This window comes from Anas platyrhynchos, chromosome 25, assembly GCF_047663525.1.
Source record: "Anas platyrhynchos isolate ZD024472 breed Pekin duck chromosome 25, IASCAAS_PekinDuck_T2T, whole genome shotgun sequence".
NCBI classification, from domain to species: domain Eukaryota; kingdom Metazoa; phylum Chordata; class Aves; order Anseriformes; family Anatidae; genus Anas; species Anas platyrhynchos.
In genome coordinates, this window is record NC_092611.1 from 3,777,820 (window position 1) to 3,798,050 (window position 20,231).

The 20,231-nt window shown below is 42.5% G+C and overlaps 1 protein-coding gene across 9 annotated transcripts in view; it reads left to right on the plus strand.

The window, feature by feature from the left end:
* FLI1 (Fli-1 proto-oncogene, ETS transcription factor) overlaps positions 1–20,231 on the plus strand; it is an 89,412-nt gene that overhangs the window by 64,286 nt on the left and 4,895 nt on the right. For 6 of the 9 annotated variants that reach the window (XM_072027597.1, XM_005019654.6, XM_005019655.6 and 3 more), the window contains 3 exons: positions 4,906–4,974; positions 18,565–18,630; positions 20,075–20,137. In XM_072027597.1, the coding sequence (XP_071883698.1) occupies positions 4,906–4,974; positions 18,565–18,630; positions 20,075–20,137 (198 nt within the window). The remainder of the gene's footprint in view (positions 1–4,905; positions 4,975–18,564; positions 18,631–20,074; positions 20,138–20,231) is intronic. The other 3 variants (XM_005019657.6, XM_072027599.1, XM_072027598.1) reach the window with 1 other exon arrangement.

The window sequence follows — 20,231 nt, forward strand, 5'->3', positions numbered from 1 at the left end:
TTAAATTCCCACAAGATAAATACTCAAGTGAGACACTTTCTTTTGAATTGTCTCATTGATAAGGCTTGAGAATTCACAGAAAGAGATGAAGAAGGAGTTGTGTGTTTTTTGAATTAAAGAAAGATGTGGAATTTGAAAAAGTTGACAGAGGAGTGGGATTCTTTTGTTGATTTAGCTCCAGACAGCATCTTCAATGTGCTAGATAGCCCACCATTTGGGATGTTCAAAGACAGTATCAGAGGAATTGCATCCAATTGTTCTCATGAATCGTTCTCATGGCATAAGCCTGAAAACCTGGATTGAACCGCTGCCTTTACTATTGGCTGCCTTCCATTTATTTTGGAGCAAATTTCTGATCGATCTTACCTAACTTTAGATATCTGACGTACATAAATTAAGTCTGGTCACACTGATCTCTGAAGCAAGAGCACACACTGAAATTCAGGATGGCAGACCCTTAATTCACCTGCCACATTTAATGCCTGAAATTAAACCTTTGCCTGATTTTTTTCTGTGCTTCCTTTTTACTTTCTCTAAAATGGAGCCAGTAATACTGCTTTCTCGGTCTTCTTATTGTCTTGGCTGTTGAGATGGCAAAACTATGGAACGGGGATTGTGCCTGATGTCTCTCAAGAGCCAGCACAATGGAGTCCTAACACAGTTGGAACATGTAACTGCTGCTGCAGTACATGCTGAATAATAATCATAAAAATATAATGTACTGCTAGGGGAATGCCTACAATGATTTCCATGCTATTAAGCTAGTGCAAAACCCAAGGAACTTTGCTGGATTCAGACAAATTAGTTACTTCACTTTTACTGGGATGCATACGAAAGGAGAATTCAATCCCACTCCATCCCTAGCTTTTATGATTACAGATTTCTCTCTGTTCAGCCCCTTGGGCTGTTCTAAGACGTCATACAAGAGCTGTCCTTATTAAAGCAAGCTCCTGTCTGAGTGGAGGTCGGGCAGCCTCTGAAGAGCATTCCTTTCCATGCAGCTGTTCCTAGTGCTGCCTAATGACAGTCTGGTTTCTGGATTGCTGGTTAACTCCCTCACGGAGTAACGCCTTCGAAAGGAGCTTATTGTTTTTCCAGACTGATTTCCAGCGGATGTTTAGTGCCGAGCCTCTGAGCTCAGTGCCATGGGGAGATGGTCTTTTTTCATGAATTTTCCCCTTTGTGAGACTGTTTGTTTCAGAGACATCCAGCTCCGTAACTGTGGAGGGCAGAGAATGCGTGATGGCAACAAAACACAGGAGAATTTGGGGGAGTCAGAGGTCTATGGGCTAGACTACATCTGCCCAGTCTCTTTCTTAAAAGGTATTTGTCCTCTCAGGGTGTTAAGTGATACTTGTGATGACTACTGAATCCTAAACTTTGATTTTTGTTTTTCGTGCAACAAAGCTGAGCTGAACTTTCTGAGTTTGTTTTCAGCATTTTGAACTCCAGATCAGGGTAAAACCATTATAAAGTAAGTTATTTTGGCACATCTGAGTCCAGACTGAAAAAATAAACTGGTAACATCTGCAAGACCTCAACAAAAGCTCAATCTTGGTTTGGGTAAGCTGTTTAATATAGATGAGACTAAGCACCTAAGCACTAAGATCACAGCACCTTTAGCCTTCAGACAAAATCTAGGTCTGGATCAGAACTAGACAGTTGTTTCTTGTTTCTATAACTAATTGAAGCACCCAGGAATTGACACATCTCTGATCCTTAGGAAATTTCAGACCCACAGAACTCACTCTATCCTTTGCAGTTATTTATGAGACCCCTGACTATTTTTTCCAGGCAACATACTGGTTTTGCCCCCAAAGCAATCATATTTCTTGAAGTGTTTTTTCAAGTTTCCTCTCTGGAATTGTAAAGCTATGCCTTGTTTTTTTCTTTTTGTTGCTCTACCCTCTATGCTGTTAGGCTCCAGGCTGCCGGGTTGGTGTCTTTTTCTGTCTGCCTAGTGAATCTTTCCCAGTCAGCCTGTTGGGGGGTGGGAAGGGAGATTTGAATGTTTTCATGCTATGTTTAGGATGAGCATCAAAAGAAACCTGAACTGTCGCCTCCTGTCCTTTTCTTCTCTAGTTATGGGGGTGAGTTGTGTGGGTGTGTACAAATGAAAAACGCCTGAAGGGGAAAGAGTGAGACTGTGGCTGGGACTGGAAGCAGAAAGCTGCTTTGTGGTTTTGATCCATATATTAATGCCAAACTCAGCTATACAGCTAAATGCAGCAGAACCCTGATTCTACGAGGAGATGTGGAGGGAAGCAAACACGGCCTTCAGAAGGTCAGGTTAAAAAACACAGGTTAAATAGACTTCAGGATTATGAAAGCAAGATATGCTGTGAGCTGCCTTGCAAAAAGGAAGGCTTTATGGAGAAGGAACTCTCCTTTTCTGCTTTCCATTCCTTTTCCATCTTCCTTTTTAATTAATGCAGGAGAAATAAAACAAGAAAGGAGAAGAGCCATAAGATAATATGTCTGATATTAATTATAAAAAAATAGCCCTGCACTTTTTACCAGTGTTTCCAGAAAGGGCTGATTTTATCTAAGCTGTCACTGGCCCAGCAAGGGGTAGGGGGAATAAGAACCAAATGAAAATTCATCACAGCCTAAGTTTTGCCCTAACATGAGGCAGGCAGGGAGCAGCCTGGCCTCTGTCTGTCTGTCTGCTTCTCTCTGTCCTGATCTGTGTCTCTGGTTTTCTCTCTTTTCCTCCTTCATTGAAAACCCTTAATAGGAAACACATTTCCTTTTCTGTGGTGTTCCCACCAGAAACCTCAGACTGTCGGGCAAAGGTGAGAACTTTTAGCAATTAAACTGGGGGAGGTGCTGTCCCTTTCCACTGGTTTGGGTTGCATTTTTTAGCATAAAGTAGCCATAGGTTGATCGTACAAGCTTGTTCAGTGCTATTCATCACCCCACCCCCACCCCAGGCATTTGCAGCCTATGTAGTCATTGAAAGCCGCATTTCTGAATTCCCCAGCACTTCCCTGTCTGGCCAGGGCAAGCTAGGCTGGGTCTTGCATGCAGGATCTACTTCAAGTAACCTTAAAAGGGGAAAGTGGTGGACAGGAGTTTCCCCACAGATATTCAAGAAAGAAGCACCAAAGCCAGAAACCATGTGATGAAAACATGAGTTAGGTGGACAAAGCTATTGCAGCTCCTCCAGCAGCAGCAAAATGCCTGCCAGGCTAAGTATTTATAACAATCACTATAGCTATCTGTAACCCTCATGTTCAAGGTATCTCAGGGATCTTTTGAACTCTCCCTCTTAGTTTACCATGTTATCCATCCTGGTCTTTCAAAACATTCACTGACTTGCAGCCTCTGGTAGCATACATCCTCTGGTCTTTATGAGTAGGTTTCGTTTTCCCAGTTAGTACAGCCCTGGCTTTCTATACCTTCTACCTCTGCATACATGCTTGCACGTCTTGGCTTTGTTTGCTTTTGGGGAAGAAAAGAAGACTATAGGAACACAGGAACACAGGACTAATAAGATCCAACACCTGCAACGGCTATTACTTCTGGCAGGGAAATGCCTAATCCTCAGCTCTCGCAGGAAAGTGAGACATACTGTGAGTGCTATTGAGGGGCAAGTGAGGTCAGTGCTATTTGGGATCATGTGGATTAGAGAAATGTGGGGACTGCATGGCTTAATCACAAGATCCTAATCACCTAGTATTATGGTACCTGCAAAAGAGGTATTCCTGGTCCTGCCAAAGAATCTGGGGATGTTCATGGGCAGCGAATCATAAAGAGAAATCTGTAGTTTGCTACGTGTTGCCTAGGACAAAGCTTATGAAGGATCTTAACTGCGACAGAGTCTCACTGAATAGAGGGACATGGAGATATGAAGAGCAGAAAGTGTCTGTGAGAGCACTTCTCACCCCTACCATCCCGCAGCAGGATTGCTGCCCTGCTCCAGGTCACAGCATCAGTCCTTACTGAGAAGGGCCCTGGCCCTTGTTAAGAATGTCACTGCCTGATGCAGTGGAAACTTTTTCAAAGAGCTGTAGGAAAAGTGAGCCTAGAAATTATGTAGTGTAAACACATATAACTAGACAACCATGAAATGTGTATTACATGCTGGCTTCCAAGAGCTCGCAGGGCCTCTTCCTCCACTTCCAAAGGAGTTTGTGGGAGAGGCAAAGTAAAATGCTTAGGAAGGAACATTTCCAACACAGACAGTGCAAAACAAAAAATCCCTTATAATGAGTTCTTTTTTGTGCTCCTCTTGAGTGTTTTTGTTTCAAGTTGGACTTGATGGAAAGACCACTCCGAACCAAGAAAGCCACCTTGCACAAAGCATGGCAGATGCAGGAATACTGATCAGATTTGTGCAGCTGTCAGCCCAAAACCAAGCATGTGACACTCTAAAAATGTTCAGGTCCTGACAGTGCAATTCATGTCACTTCTACTGTGTGTTCCTCAAACAGGAAATTTCTCTATCATAGCGAGAGAGGGTGAGGAAAGCTTCTTCCTTATCCTGTACTATAGTCTGTGCCACTGTAATGGAGGCTCTGCTGTGGTACATATTGTACCTGTATAAATGTACTATGCAACCTTTTATATCATTTTTCAAAAGAGGACCTTAAAGTGCTTTGTGAAGGAGGCAAATGTCTTGGTTTTGATTACAAGTATAGAAACAGTAGCACATAGGTGACATACAGCTACAACACTTTTAAAAGGATCATAGAATCATAGAAAATCCCAAGTTGGAAGGGACCCATAAGGATCATCAAGTCCAACTCCTGGCAAACTTATTATCTATCACAGAAACTGTGCCTAATTGCCAGAAAAATTTGGTCTTTAGATCCCAGAAATAGTGTTTTCTGCCTGGCTGAATGGTTCCCCCTCTGGCAGAGTGCATTCAAAGTGCAATAACTCCTTTTCTTTTCATTACAGGTAGCTCACTGCTGGTCTACAATACTCCATCCCACACAGAAGCTTCCTCACGTCTTGCCACCAAAGAAGGTCAGTCTTTTGCATATAAATGTCCTGGATTCCTGTGCTTGTGGAATTATTTTTTGTTGGGTTAAAAGTAGGCCTTTTTTTTGTAATGTCCTTGGCATGAAAACATTGTGATCAGTGCATGCATGACCTGCTTAAAATGGAATAGTTTGCAAGCCCCGTCCATGCTGAAAGTCCCATCTCTGCTTCTCTGGCCAGTGATGTGGCATAAAATTGGTATCTGTCATTTTCATACTTGCGTGTTACTGAATTGATGAGCTGATGGCATTTTTTCTGTTCTTTATGTGAAACAGTTTGAAATCTCAGATACACAGCAAGGATTGAGACAGTATTCCTCTCTGCATAACTTTGTAGTTGAATGGATAAAATTTTCTCACAACAGATTCCATTACGGAATAAAAGCCACTCAGGTCTTCCAAAACCATTCATGAATCTGTCCATTAGTTTCAACCAGCAAAGAAGAACTAGGGTATTCTTTTGCCACTTTCATTTTGAAACATTTGAATTTTCTTTTTCAAAAAACAGATGATTCCCAAATCTTTACTCTATTGGAAATTCTGAAGATTCATGGATCATATAGATGGAATTTAGAAACCTTGAAGTTTAGAGGTTAATGAAACACTTTGGGCTCTGTAAGGGTTTTGATATTTTTATATCAATAAAATATATATTTTTATTTTTATATCCTTCAATCAGGTTTTTCAGGTTTTCCTCTACAGCTACAGTCCTATTCCTTTTTCTTATTTTTAATGAATGGATTCTTAGTGATGATAAAATAATGGCAGTTGTTGTAATGAGTATGACACACATCCCTCACCTAGCTAAGACAGTAAGTCACAATCAGACAGTTGACTTGTTAAGGGACAAGCAGGGTGTTACAGTGCAAAAATCTGTTCCTGTGCTCACTAACTTGCCATGTGGGACTAGGAGACTTGACTTTAGTCTTGCTTTCACTTAGTGCAAGTGCAGGGATGTTGTTTTCATTCACTAAACAGTGTTCAGTGCTTCCATTTGAAAAAAAAATTGAGGTGAAGGTGTGAAATTTAATGTGTACCCTCATTCTGAGAGAATTTCCTCACCTAGTATATGTACATTTCCGTGCTTTTCAGGAGAACATGGCTTCATTGATGAACCACAAGTTTGTACTTCAAAGAGCAGTGGGGAAAGGCAGAAAGTCTTTTATGTAAGCAGCTGGAGAAAGACAAAACCCGATTTCACTGAAAGGCTACAGCAAACCAAGATCACACATTTAATAAGCTTCTACATGGTGTATCTGGCTGCTTCATTGAGTAGCACTGCTCTCAGAGCCAGCACTTCTCTCGTGTTGTACCACACTGCATTTCATCTCCAACATCTGTCTTGGACCCTGGACACAATATCAGTGCTGCTTTTTTAAGAAGTGATTGGACTGTGCAACTGTGCACTTACTCACATGGTCTAAACTTTTGGGCAGACCTGTGCAGTGCCAGGAGTTGGACTTGATGATCCTTATGGGTCCCTTCCAACTGGGGATATTCTATGATTCTATGCTTTTTGCAGCAGCTTCTTTTGTCCAATACGTAACCATCCACTTGAGCGCTCTGTTCCCTGGCATGCTGTTCTTTCTTTATGAGGCAGGCATTAGTTGATAAAATATGGTACATTACAAAGACAAAGCCATTCAGGTTTTTCTGTGACTGACTGTTTTGATGCTAACAGTCATCTATTTAAAATTAATAAAAGCTTAGGTATCTCCTCTTTGAATAAAGCAGGCACACATGCACGTGCTCCCCCACAATTTCCCCCATAAACACATGCATCCAAGACCATGCTCTTTCTTTCTCAGACCAGGTGGTTGATAAACATAAAGGGAAGAAAGCTGTGATTTTTTTTATTAAAGAGAAATGCTCCATGTAAAATTGCACTCCTCTGAATTTTTTATACCCTTTATCTTTCCAAGTTGGGCCTACAGTCACTCAGGCAGAAAGAAATTTGAGGGGAAAAATGTTCCTCCCCCTCCTTCCACTTTTAACTACCCTCCAGTGTGTTTCTTTAGTGCAGCTGAAAGAACTTTGCATTTGATTTCTGTCAGCCAGGCATTTTTACTTTACGTGGTACTTTCATCATGTGTCAATAAAGGACTAAATACACCCAAGGGATATTCAAATAAAAATTAAGAACTAGCATAGAAATGTTGAAATCCCATCTTTTACTCTTCCATTTCATCCTACAGTGCATAAATTTCCTTCACCTTCATTTAATGTTTGAATACTGTTCTAGGATAAACTGACCGATTTCAGTTTACTGTAAATGATTCATGCTGCAAATATTATTAGTGAGATAAGATGACAGGATAAGAGACATGTGAACATGACAGGCTGACAGATAAGGAATTGGGGGAGCAGAGTTGAGTGTCTTGTCCAATATAACTTGTAATGGACATAAAACTGGACTTGGAATTTCTCAGTCTTGGTCCAGTCCATTAGAAAATAACATTTTCTTTGCTTTCTTCTAAGGCTTTTTAATGGGCTGGCTTCACAATGATGGTGTAAAGGAATTTAAGGTTAAAAAAAAAATGATTATTTTCTTAAGTATTTTCCTGTCAACTTTGCTTCCCAAAAGATTAAACCTTTTTTTTTTTTTTTTTTTTTTTAATGTTAATGCATTATGAATCTAGCCCTGTAGATTCAAGGTTACAGTAACCCCGTAAATTTTTCTTCTCTCTATGTCTGTGAATGAAAACAGACAATCAAATCTTTCTAGCCACTTTCCCTCGAGGATACAAAAGCAGAGCAGGAGGAGGTGATGGAATAGCACAATGCATGTCAGAGACAGGAAAAAATGATGTTTTCTTCACTCTCCCGTAATTTTGCTTGCACACTCTCCAAGAACACATAGCTAATGCAAATATCCTACTTGTGCAAATTCCAGGGGCAATTGCATGCTTTGCATATGCTTCCACTGTATGCAACATATTCCATGCACAGACTGTGAAAGCCAGTCTACGTGGCAATAAAAGGTATGGCTGCAGCACAGGCAGATACAGATGTTCCAGAGCCTGGGAGGGAAGCTGCATAAGGCTCTACCATCCCCACCTTGTTGTAGGCTTAGCAGCAAGGACAGTCAGCGAGGGCAGCACTGCTGTCACAGGCCTGACTTTAATGCCATGGCTCTGGAGACAGAACTGCCTTGTCTGGTTGCAGCTGCAGGCTTTTCTCCTTTTTCTCTTTCAATTTTCTGCCCCCTCACTTCTCTTCTGTGATGCCAATTCTACACATGTGCCAGAAGAACCTGTAGCACTTCTTTAGGGGAGTTGAACTGGACAGGACAGAAACAGATACTGTAAATTTATATAGCTGGTACATAGGTGCATAAAGCATATTTCTTTTGTTCGTAGATTCGTGTAGGTAGAATGCTGGTCGTGTTCAAAGGACTCTTGTTGTTGCCCAAGCTTCTTTGCTCCTCAGCCTCATAAACACTCAAAAGTATGGTATTTAGCGTCATTGGTACAAATTGTCTTCAGCTGCCTTTGAGAAATAAATTGCTGTAATGAAAATCACCAGTATTTTTTGGCGAGAGAACAATTTTCTGGAAAATGAAACGAGGTTGCTCTCATTGCTGAATGGAAAGATTTGTGTCCCTCTCCCAGCACTCCGCTAGAGAGATGGTCTGTTTCATTTTCCGTGACTGTTTGGAGTAATGACTGACCTACTGTAGGTACTGGAGACAGGGGAGAATAATCTGAGGCTGCATTATCTGCCTAAGTCCCTGGAGACTTTAAATTGCTTGCCTTCAGAGTGGTGTCATTTAAGTAGGTTTCCATAGGGAAATGGAAAGTATATTCACATACAATGACATTTAGAAGGCCGGAGGGCTGTGTCCTCTATACTTGTGAGAGCTCAGGCCTCAGTCCAACCCATTTTTAAAGTCCATGCTTACTTTCATGTGTGCTGGGGTCTGCATAACTCACATGGTTAATGTACAAGCCTAAATGCTGTGCAGGGTTTGAACCCAGGTGCTGATCTCTTAGCAGGAGAATGCTGACAATTTCCAAAGAGGTAGAACTGTTAGGTGTTGATGTATAAAATTACATGTGTCTAACCCGACATGTGTGGTGTTGTAGATGTGGTGCTTAGCAGCATACGCTGGGACGCGTTGCAGCAAGTATTTGTGCAGTGAAGCAGCAAAGCAGAATGAAGGAAGGCCCGGCTGATAAGGGCAACACCAGCACACCACATGTGAGAATTTAGGGGAGAGATTCTGTGTGGCTGTTTGCTTCCAGGCTGCAGGTTACATACCATCTTGTTTATAATGCTGGGTTCAGCACGGGTCTTTATCCCTGCATACATCAGGATCAGCCTAAGGCAATATAATTAGCTTACAACAGTGGTAAATGAGGACTGCCTGAAGTCTCCTAAATCCAACCTATATTCTAGTAAATATCTGCCTCTGCAGAAGGATATAGAAAAAGCTGATGCACTACCTGGAGTTTCAAAGATATACGAGATTCGTTTGTGAATATATGAATGTAAGATACAAATCTTAAGGATTTTGTCCGTTGCTGTTACGTGTTTACGTTTGCATTATAAAAGTGCTTGTGAACAATAAGTATTTTTGTTTGGATATAAGTTGTATTTGCTTGTATGTTTTATTCAGTTGTTGGCAAATTAAAAAAGATAAACCAGTGAGCTCTGAAACGCACACAGCATGGTTTCCTGCAGGTTTGTACCAATGTTCATTATGAGTTCCCAGGGAAGAGTTTCCTGATGTTGGAGCGTTAATGACACCCTTCTCATGCAGATTTCTTGGTACCTAACAAAATGAGCCCAAGCTGCAGCTTATCTCCCAGTCTGGGCTGCAATCTTCTCTGATCTTTTCTGTTTTCCAGCAGTTTCTTTTAAATTGATAGGAACTCTTTAAAACTCTTCAGCACTACTGCTTGTCAAATTTGATGACAATTTCAGGTGACAAGTTCAAAAGCTTTAGGGACAGGAGGGAGAGGGGCAAACAGACCCCAGGTGGCACAATTGCACCAGCAAGGTTCCCACAGGGAAGTAGTCTCAAACTCCTGCATAAAATTCTTCTCTTGAAAAGCCCATTTTTTCAGGTCTAAAAGGTCGTCATGTGAAAACTACTGAGCAGTTTCAGTAAACTCTTCTTTTGGGTATGTCAGCAAGGCCCCTTGTTCGCAGCAAAGGTTATAAGCCCTCCGGTCTTATTTGTGTCAGAGAAAGAGCAGTTGCAGCTTTGTGCCCTCTTAACTGCACACACTAGAGGGTTTGCTGATGATATTTGTGTGCCCGGTGATGAAATATCCCTTATCCTTTTTTAGCTTGGTAGCAGAAAAAGGGGAGGCTTTTTGGTGCTTCTTCTGTTGTGACTGTGTGGCCAAAGCAGGGATTTATGATTTCAGGAGAGACAGTAGCTAGCACTCTTGGATTTTTCTTTTTTCTTTCTTTTTTTTTTAATTGTTTTCCTTTGAAATTCCAGAGTTAGTGTTTTGTCTGCTTTCTCCCTGACCCTCTTCGGAGGCAGGCGTGTGTTTTTTCACCAGAAAAACTGGAAACAAAGAATCGTTGTCTTTAAGCTGTAGCAGGCAGGAAACCCAACTCACAAGGGATCACCCTGAGCCAGCGCTGTCCCAGAGTAGACTCCAGTTCTCTGAATTCAACCTGACAGCTTGTCTGGAGCACTTTCTAAGTAACCATTATCCTTCCTTTTCTCCCAGCAAAAGAGCTATTATTTTTTTGCCTGGGGTGCACGGCAAGCAATGTTTTTGCACATGTGGGGGGGGTTACATGTTTGTTGGGGTGCAATCCCTCCTATGAAAAGCTCTTGGAAGTACTTTTGCTGTTTCCTAAGACAAGAGTAAATGTGTTTCCTGATAATGAGTTAAATGGGCAAATGCTGTAAAAATGTTTGCTGCAAAGTGTGCGCATGTGTGTCTTCCCTTCCCTTTTCTCTTATGTGTGTATTGCTGCGTCTAGCTTTTTTCTCTGCAAATATGCGTTTCTTTTTCTTTACTTCTCCATTTGTCTCTGTGCATTTTCAATATATGTATGCAGCAAACGCATTAACCCTTCACTTCCCTCCTGCCCCGTTTGCTTCTGTGCCTGCGCAGCGCTGTGAGCATATTTGTGCACATTGGTATGTGTGCTTTAGATGAACGTGCATTTAGATGTGTGAAGGGTGCTCAGAAGCATGCCTGTAACAACATGCAATTGTGTGTCTGCACTTTTGCTCTGTAGTATGCCTGTCTGCATGTGGCTGTTCACGTCTGCAGCCCCGCATGGCTCAGCAACATGTGTGTGACTGTGTGTGTTGACTGGAAAGTGACTGCTTTACAAAGCTGCCTCAGGGAGGGATTCTTAGGACACAGTCTTCATCACAGGCTGCGCACTGGGATTTCTGCTGCTGTTATTAAAAAAATCAACAACAACTGAAAAATTCTCACTACTTCCTCCTTTTCTTTATAATGTGTCTTTGTAAGCATTGCACAGGGTAACTCAGACTTGAATCAGGAAGTTCCACCGCTGCATGGTTGGGGATGTTTTTCTAGCGCCGCTCGCACAACTGGGGGCTGTCGCCTATAGCTCAAAGCAAACTGGGAGTGACTCCAAGTTTGGAAGGCCGGAGCCCTCCTGCAAGTGGGGGAGCAGAGCTGCAGGCTGTAGAGCCGCTGTGTGTACCAGCTCCTTCGGATCACCCTTTGGAAATCCTGCACCCTAGTTTTGTGCGTGCACTCTGTTAGGCTCCAGATCCTGGCTGACATTGGGACAAAGTGGGCTTCAACACGGTGCTCAGATCCAAAACTGGATCTAGGACAGAAGTTAAAATGGAAAAGTTTGAATGCTTTGGTGTGTGTTTCCTTACAGATACCAATGCATAACTGAACAGTGACTGGCCAAGTTAAACCATGCATGCTCTGCCTCAGACTCCTCGTGTAAATCCAGGTCTCACGTAGTCCCTTCTCCCTTGGTTGGAGTTGACTTTGAGTCAAAACCCAATATTGTTCCAAGCCTGGTTCTGTGATCACCATGTCAGTTCCTCATCTGTAAAACAGGTTAATAGCAATGCAGAGTTATTTGATAATAAATGTGTTGTGTTTTTTAGTTTTGTTTTGTTTTTTGTTTTTGTTTTTTAAATTGTGAAATAACCAGATAGTCTGAGAATGGGGCCATACCATAGAAGTTATTTTGAAATTATTTTGTACTCAGCTAGTTGCTTCCTCTTACTGGATAGACTTAGAATTACCTAATTCCACATATGATCCACACACTGGTAATTCTGTAGCAGGAGAAGGACATTGTGGTCTTGAAGCAGAAACGAATGAGTTTTGTGCTGGAAGGCACTGGAAAGTCTTACATAATCATGAGAACAGCCATAGTAACGTTGGCTGTGAATGACACGGAGCCTGACATATGGCATACATACTAATTATTTTAATTAGCAGAAATAGTAAATTGAAAAGTAATTCATTGCAAGAGAATGGATACTGTGGGTGAGATTTTGAGGTGTCTGTACACAGAACTCCATGCGGCTCATACCTGGATGCCATAGGGCTAATTGTTAAGGGATGCCAAGTACTAATTTGCACAAATGGTTTGTGTAGGCCAGAGGATTCCTTGCACTCCGTTCTGCTTTTCCCTTCTGTTCTACCATCTCTGCCACAGTGTACAACCTCCTGCAAACAAATGACAGCACCCAAAGTCTTACTGCTTTCTGCAAAGAAAAAATGCATCTAGGGTGCTGCTGATGTTGTAAAGTTTTGCACTGTGTGTATTGAGCATTTAGCACTTACACTTTGAGCCAGAGTGGGCCTGGGAAGGCCCTTGCTGACTCTACAACCTTTCTGTTTGCTGCCATGATTTAAAACAATCCATCTAATGTTTCTAGGAGGAGCTGGAGGTGTTTTTGGCTTCTTTGCCCCTCCAGAAACCCACAGTCTAGGTTTCTTCTCTCCAACTGGCTTTAAACACAACTCCACCTCTTCAATGCGATCTCCAGCAGGTTAAATGACAGGAGTGTGAGGGCTGGACGCTCAGCAGTTTGGCAGGTCTTGCTTACATGTTTGGTTTGCAGCAGTAGTGTTTTTTGTTCCCATGCGCCTACGTTGGGATTTTTCCAGGATACCAGAATAGTGCCAGTCCTAGGCACCACATACTACCTCACTTCAGGAGGAAAAGCAGTATGGTCCCATGCCCTCCTTTCTCTCTCTCCCTCTCTAAACCAGTTGCCACAAAATAGACCCCAAGCGACCACTTAGATTAATCACAAGTCTGGATCCCTGAGGACACCTGGTTCTGCTTTCTCCATTTAGAGACTCTAATTTAAATTCCAGCCACTAAGCCAGGATCTTTCTTCCTACTGAAGTGGGAGGACTCATTGCAAAAACCAGAACGTATTCTGTATGGAGAATCCCATGGATTCCATAACCCACTTCAAATTTGCAGCCTCCTTCCCCTGATTTGCTGAAATTTGTAAGGCCAAGTCCTGCCTGCTAATGCAATGCCTGTGCTCCCTAACGAAATAAGAAGTTATTCAGGAGCAGTTCATTCTGTATTTCATTCTGGGGGGTCTTTTTGTGTCATGTGAGCTGGAGTCACCCTACCTTTCTTCGTAAAGCACCTCAAGATTCCCTGGTTCAGAATTGCTCAATAGCTGCAGATATTGCTGTTGTTATTACTCAGCCCAGCCAGTAACAGACTGGGGCAGAGGCTGCCAGTGTGTTTCAAAGGGAAATGGAGGCAGTGATGGTAAGCAGTCAGACAATTTGCTGGCACCTGGGAGATTTAGTTACCTTTATTTTCTTCCTGGCTCTGTCCCCTTGACATAGGACAAGCCACCTTCCATCTTTTGGCTGCCTAATCTCCTTGGAGGTGTCAGCTCCATTAGGTAGAGACTGGGGAGTTCTTTTTACTGCTTAGCTCCTACCATGCTGGGGAATACAGATGCTCCCATGAGTTTGCTGCATGTGTATTTCCCCCAACACCTTCTATAAAAGTTGGTTCCAGGAATAAATCCCACCTCAGGGGATGAAAGCTTGCTGGAAGGCTTTGAGACCCTGCTCAGCTCTGCCACAGTGTGAGTTCCAGTGGTGCCTCTCCAATATCTCCCGGGGCCCCTCACATGAGAGATGCAACGGGGACAGGATTTGCTCAGGCAGACCTCAGCATTTAGACACTGCCGTGTTACATTTGTGTTACATTTGAGGACACTATTGAATCCGGACATGCAGTCCTGTGGCTGTTGTGCTAAGCCAGGCATGATACCCCACGGGTCTGACTGCGGGAGCTAATCTTCAGACCTGTCACCCCACACCTTGACAGTGAGCCCCAGCAGTTCACAAAGCAGACAGTGCCTGTCTGGGAAAGCACTGCCGCTGCTGCCAGTAATGCCATGAACACAATAAATAAGCCGTGCTGCTCCTTCCCAACCGTGGTTGAAAACTGGGATCCTATGCCAGCTAGAGATGGTGTTTCAGAGAAGATTATATTATAGTGCCTATAAAGTGGTTGGTCCATAAATGACCCAGACCCACTGTATCCATCCTGGAAGAAAAAAAAAAATAATCAAAAAGATGGATAATGATGGGCCCAGTGCCTGTCATTCTCCTGGACAGACTAGTAGCACAAAATAGTGCCTGAATCTGGCTTGACTGAAAAAGCTCCTATGGAGAAAGCAGGATGAAGGGGCTGTCAGCACTCACTGAGCAGCTCAGGAAGTACTGGGACTGTGAGCCTATTGTTCAGTTGAGCAACCCCCCCCCCTCCCACTTCTCCCCTCTGTCCCAAGCTTTCAGATTTATAAAGCACCATTTCTTTTAATTTGTAAAAAAAAACTTTTTAAAGCTTATCAGAGAGGGTTTGCTCCCTAATACATCATATCTTAAACACAGGTTCCCTAATGGCTTGTTCGTTGGACGGCATTCAAGCTTAAACAACTGGTAGGCATCTGGGATGGTCTTCTTGTGGTGTGGAAGTCTGCTTGGGGATTTTAAGCCTGGTTTCCTAGGGAAATGAGCTTGCGGGTATCTGTCCGTCTGTCCCTAGCCCACAGCAATATTTAAGCCTATTAGTCTATTTTAGACTAAATGTGATCCAGAGGTATGGGGAACAGGAACAAAGTAGCATTCAAGCAGAGAGATGGGGGGGAGGTGTCTGTGAAGGTGGGCTAGTGGTTCGGTGGAGCCTGCCTTATCTTCTCTCCTGCAGTGCCGAACAGTACAAAGTGCAGCCGTTCTCCTCCTCCCTGTCACTGAAACTCATCCAGGAGATGCCCAGGACATATTCCTCATCTTCTTCCCTACATCAAGTCCCTCCTTTGTTGTGCCAGGCAGTCTGACAAGAAGAAGCTGCAGAGATCTGGATACTTTAGCTCATCTCTTGATGTTTACAGGACAGCCTGCCTGATGGTCAGCCTTGATCTCACTGATTTTGACATGTCCTAAGCCTTTTCCCAGACTTCTGTGTAGCCTAGCAGACTGTTCCACCACTGTGCTATTTGTCATTTACATCTAATTCCAGAGGAATCAATAAACTTCAAAAAGTGTGTTGCACAGAAGAGCATGAGGACTTCCAAGTGGCGCAGAGGCTGGCAAGGTAGGAGCTGAGGAAAAATCTAGGGTGAAAAAGTATAAGGAATGGTTAGGAAAGGTCCAGAGACCAACGCCACATGGTGTGTTCGACAGTCAGATTTCTTGGACAGGCACTTCATCTGGTAAAAGGCAGCTAAGGCTGAGGAAAGAGCGTTTATGCATGTAAATAAATAAAACGATATTTAACCTTCTTCCCAGGCATGTTGTGAGTATGAATGTTTGCAAAGCTGTGAGATCCTTAGTTGAAAGGTGCTGTGAAAGTGCAAAGCATTATTAATATCCTTTACCTTACTCATAATAGAGTATGCATTCATTCTGGGGAATTTCTGGACATAAACCAGACAGCTGCAGAATGACATTTCTTGAAAGCATCTATGATTTATTCTGTGCTCTTTAATTCCATTTTGTATTGAATACACATTTGTCACAGGACTGTTGTTCCACCGGGTCTTTTGAGTCTAAAACAGACTGAGGGACCTGATCCTTTGCTGGTATAAATTGACCCCTTACTTCACTGTAGGTATTTGCTGATTTACACCAGAAAATAACCTCATTCCAAATCTTTTAATTGAATTTCCATAGCTTGGCAAGTTTTGGTGTAAAATCCAAGTGGTTTTAATGACAGATAAGACTCTCCCTGTAACTAACCGTCTGGCTGGAGTTCTGTAGGATCTCTTCAAGCCACTGGGCGTCAGGTCCTGGGAACGATATTGTTTTTGCAGAAACTCGAGTCTCTGGATAGGTTCCCTGGCTCTGCCTATTCCATTTTGTTTTAAACACGTTCAGCTTTAGAGTCTGGGCCTGGAAGCTGGGAGGGCTGATGTGGTTCTTTCACGTTGCATGGATTTTTGTGAAAACAAAACAAAAATAGCTTAGTGGATTTGATTTTTTTTTTTTTTTTTGAGAGAAAGAAAGAAAGAGTTGGAAACTTGTGCTAGCTGAGTGAACACGTTGTTTCAATAGCAATGCCTGTATTGCTCTTATGTTTAACCCTTCTCACTGGTGCGAAGTCACAGTCAAAACTGAGCTTCATCCTAACATCCTAAGCGTGACTGTCCCTATAAATGCCCACACATCACAATACATTCTATATGTGGAAACCGAGGCAAAGGGACTCGTCTGAGGTATGCTAAACCTGGATTAAACCTGGGTTTAGCCATACTTCTCTGGAGAACCGAACCTTGATCCTTTAAAGCCCAAACAGCCATAGTACACACACCTGGTCAGCACATCTGATTGCAGTAGTGTCACATAATGTTAAAAAAACTTCAGGAGATGCATGCCACATTCTTTCCATGACACTGAGCAAAGCAGACTCCTCCTCAGTGACAAATTTCTCCATCTGGAGGAAGAGGGGGATGATAATCTATCCAGATGATGGCCTATTTGCTTACCCAAAGCATGCTGATGCATGTGAATCAACCAACCCATCTGTGGCAGCTGATTCGCCTCAGTCAAATTTCTGACACAAATCTGAGAAAAATGAACATTTTCAAAAGGAGTCCTGCTACTTTTTGGAAAGGATTTTTTCCCAATTTGAAAATATCTTTTTTGTTGGAAAATTGCTCTTTCTTTTTAACAGGATCACCATGTAAGTGATGCTTCCGTTAAAATCACATAATAGCAAAACTATTTTTGAGGTAACCAAAATGTACATTAGCATAACAATCTGTGGAAATTTATGAGGTTTTCCCTTTCTCTCTCAACTCAGAACTGCTATGTTGTCTTCAAAATATTTCCCAAAACATTTCTCTAATAGCTCTACTGGTAATACTTATAAAGGATATCCCAGGGGAGAAATGAAAGTCAGAGGCTGGCTGCAAAGAGGACATGGGAAAAGCCAGTGGTTACTCCAGACCTCATCTCTGCTCTCCTGATCTCAGTCACTGACAAAGCAGCAGCCGAGCTCCAGGCTCGCTCAGCCGTGGTAGGATTTGCACGATGGTTTTCCAGCAAGGAAAATGCCACCCATGCAAACAGCGGCTTATTTACAGCAATGACAGCTGCCAAGGACTGAGCTGTGGATAAAGTTCCCTGGCAGCACCCGTCTGCCAGCCAGTTTCCAGCCCTGCTGCTCCATGCCCGGCCACAGAGCGGGGACAGCACGGCTGGGGCTGCGCCTCCCTCCTCCAGAGATGTCCTGCAGTGCTCTTTGTACCAGCCTGAAACCGTAGCAGTTTGTTTTTCAGTCTGATCTGTTTGCACTGGGGTTTGCGGTTTCTAGTTAGAAAAAAAAGAAAAAAAAAAAAAAAAAAGGCAAATAAATAAAATGAAAAGAACACCAGGCACATTAAATGAGTTCTTTTTCCCCGTTTTCCTCTCTTCCCTCCTCCTCTTTCTCTCCCTCTCTTCCCCTCCCTTTCCCTCTCCCGTCCCCTCTCTGTTTTCCTTTTCATGCCAATAACTAGAAGGCTGTAATTTCAAAGCTGCAGCGGCTTTCCCAGCACCAGGAGGAATGTGCAAGTGCCTGGGATGTTTCCGCAGGGAGCTGCACAGCCCTGCCACACTGTATGGCATGACGGGGCACGGGGCAGTGCCCACTCCTGCCCACCAGCATGGCCAGAGGGGTATTTTGAATTCCACCTGAGAGGATGCCTTTTTTCCTATCTTTCCATCTTAAAATAGCTTTTTTGTTTTGTTTTGTTATTGTGTGTTTCAAGTCAGTTGTGTGGAATAACACAAAATTCCGTCCTCTTTTCCTGCCCGTTTCTGTCATCTTGGGCTATGAGAAAGAAAATCTCCTTCTGGATGGGATGAGCTGCACTCTGAACTCCACTTAGTGCAATGACTACTTCATGATCAGAAAGTGTCACATCTGATCATTGTCCTGTCACATTGGCAGCCTGTTGCCTGGCTGTGAGGGAGTAGGAGCACAGGAGATGCGGGAGAAGAAAACCAATAGTATATGGTATATACCAAGGCAGTCAGGACCAAGATACAAAGCTAGATTCTTGCAAGTTTTTTTTCTGGGAAGAGTTGATTTCAACCCCTCTGTGCCTGTTGTCTTTTGTCATTAGATCCCTCCTATGATGCAGTCAGGAGAACAGGATGGGGCAGTAATATGAATTCTGGCCTCACCAAAAGTAAGTTGTCCCAATGGGAATCACAAATTGCAATGGAAGATCAAAATGAGACTGTGGGAAAGATGGGCATGGTTGGCTTGTGTTATGAGCATCAGAATTGTGGAGGACTTAGGGATACTAAAACAAGAGCTAGAATTATGTTATGAAAAGAAAATTGACACAAATACTTCTATCATTGAATCGTGTATTAAAGACAACTGCAGCTGTTACAGTAGAACAAACCTCTGCTACACCCCAGATTTCATTAAGGAGCCAGCATCAGGTCTTCCCTATAAACAGAAACTCTTGGTAACCACATTCTTTGTATTTTGGTGTAGTATTTTTAGAGACAGATATAGACAGCTTGGGCAGATTCTCAGACTTTCCTTCTACTTTTCAGAAAGTAAGATTCCGGACAAAGCCAAGCAGGCAGCTAGGGCCCCTACTACATGAGCTGCTACTCACACAACTGTTCTTGTTTCTTACTGTTTTTATTGTGTCCCTGAATTCACAATACACTCTGGGTCATGGGCTGACTTCTCAATGGAAATATCAGTTCCTTGTCCCTAAAGACTGTATTCTAGTTAACCTAACTAGCTGATATCAAGCCATACTCTCCCCTGCTCCCACTGCTATGGCATATCTCTGTACAGCAGTGCAAGATGGACTCACTTGACCCTCAACAAGAACCTATGAGGTGCAAATAAATGTGGCAGAACCTGGCTGTCAGATTATGCTTCCTTTGCTTTGCAGCTTTGTGAACTACATGTGCTCTAAATGTGAAGACTAGTCTTTGAGTTACAGTCTTCTGTTACAAGAAATGATATGAAGAAGAGAAACAGATGTTAATGTTGAAGTGATTTATAGAAATGGCCATGATATTTTCAACTAAATGTTTGATTTAATAAAAACAAAACTTGTTTGCCTAAAAAGGTTGGTTTAAAAAAGTATTCCCATTTCCAAAGAAATGTTGAAAGAAGTTCCAATATAGAAGTAGGTCAGAATTTATACATTAAAAGAATTCCAATTTCTGTTCAAAGCAAGTATCTAAACTAGACTGGGAGTTAATTTATAATAAAAGACAGAAAATTAATGAGGTATCTACATGCCTGACTGAATTTAAGAAGAGATTGGACTGTGCACTTAGTCACATGGTCTGAACTCGGGTAGACCTGTGCGGTGTCAAGAGTTGGACTTGATGATCCTTAAGGGTCCCTTCCAACTCAGGATATTCTATGATTCTATGATTCTATAATATTTTTCCTTGCCTAGTCTACGTACTTTCATTTTACAGTTAAATTTTAAGTTTCCAGTGAAACCTTTTATTTTTCTAGTGCAATCTCAAAAATACCAGCTCTTAGGATTAGAAAACTTCCCTGTCACTATAATTCCTGTTCAATGTACCTTGTCTGACCATTCCTCCCTGTCTGTTCTAGTACATGTAAGATCTTTCCTATTTTTACAGGCCCTCCTGTTGCAGGGACACAAAATGTGAATAAGACAACAGAACAGCAACGGCCCCAACCAGGTAACTGTTGATTGTGTCACCACTGCATTTGCTAAGTAACTGTACTAGATTGGGAGAATAAATGTGTCAACCAGCAACAGCCATGGACACAGAA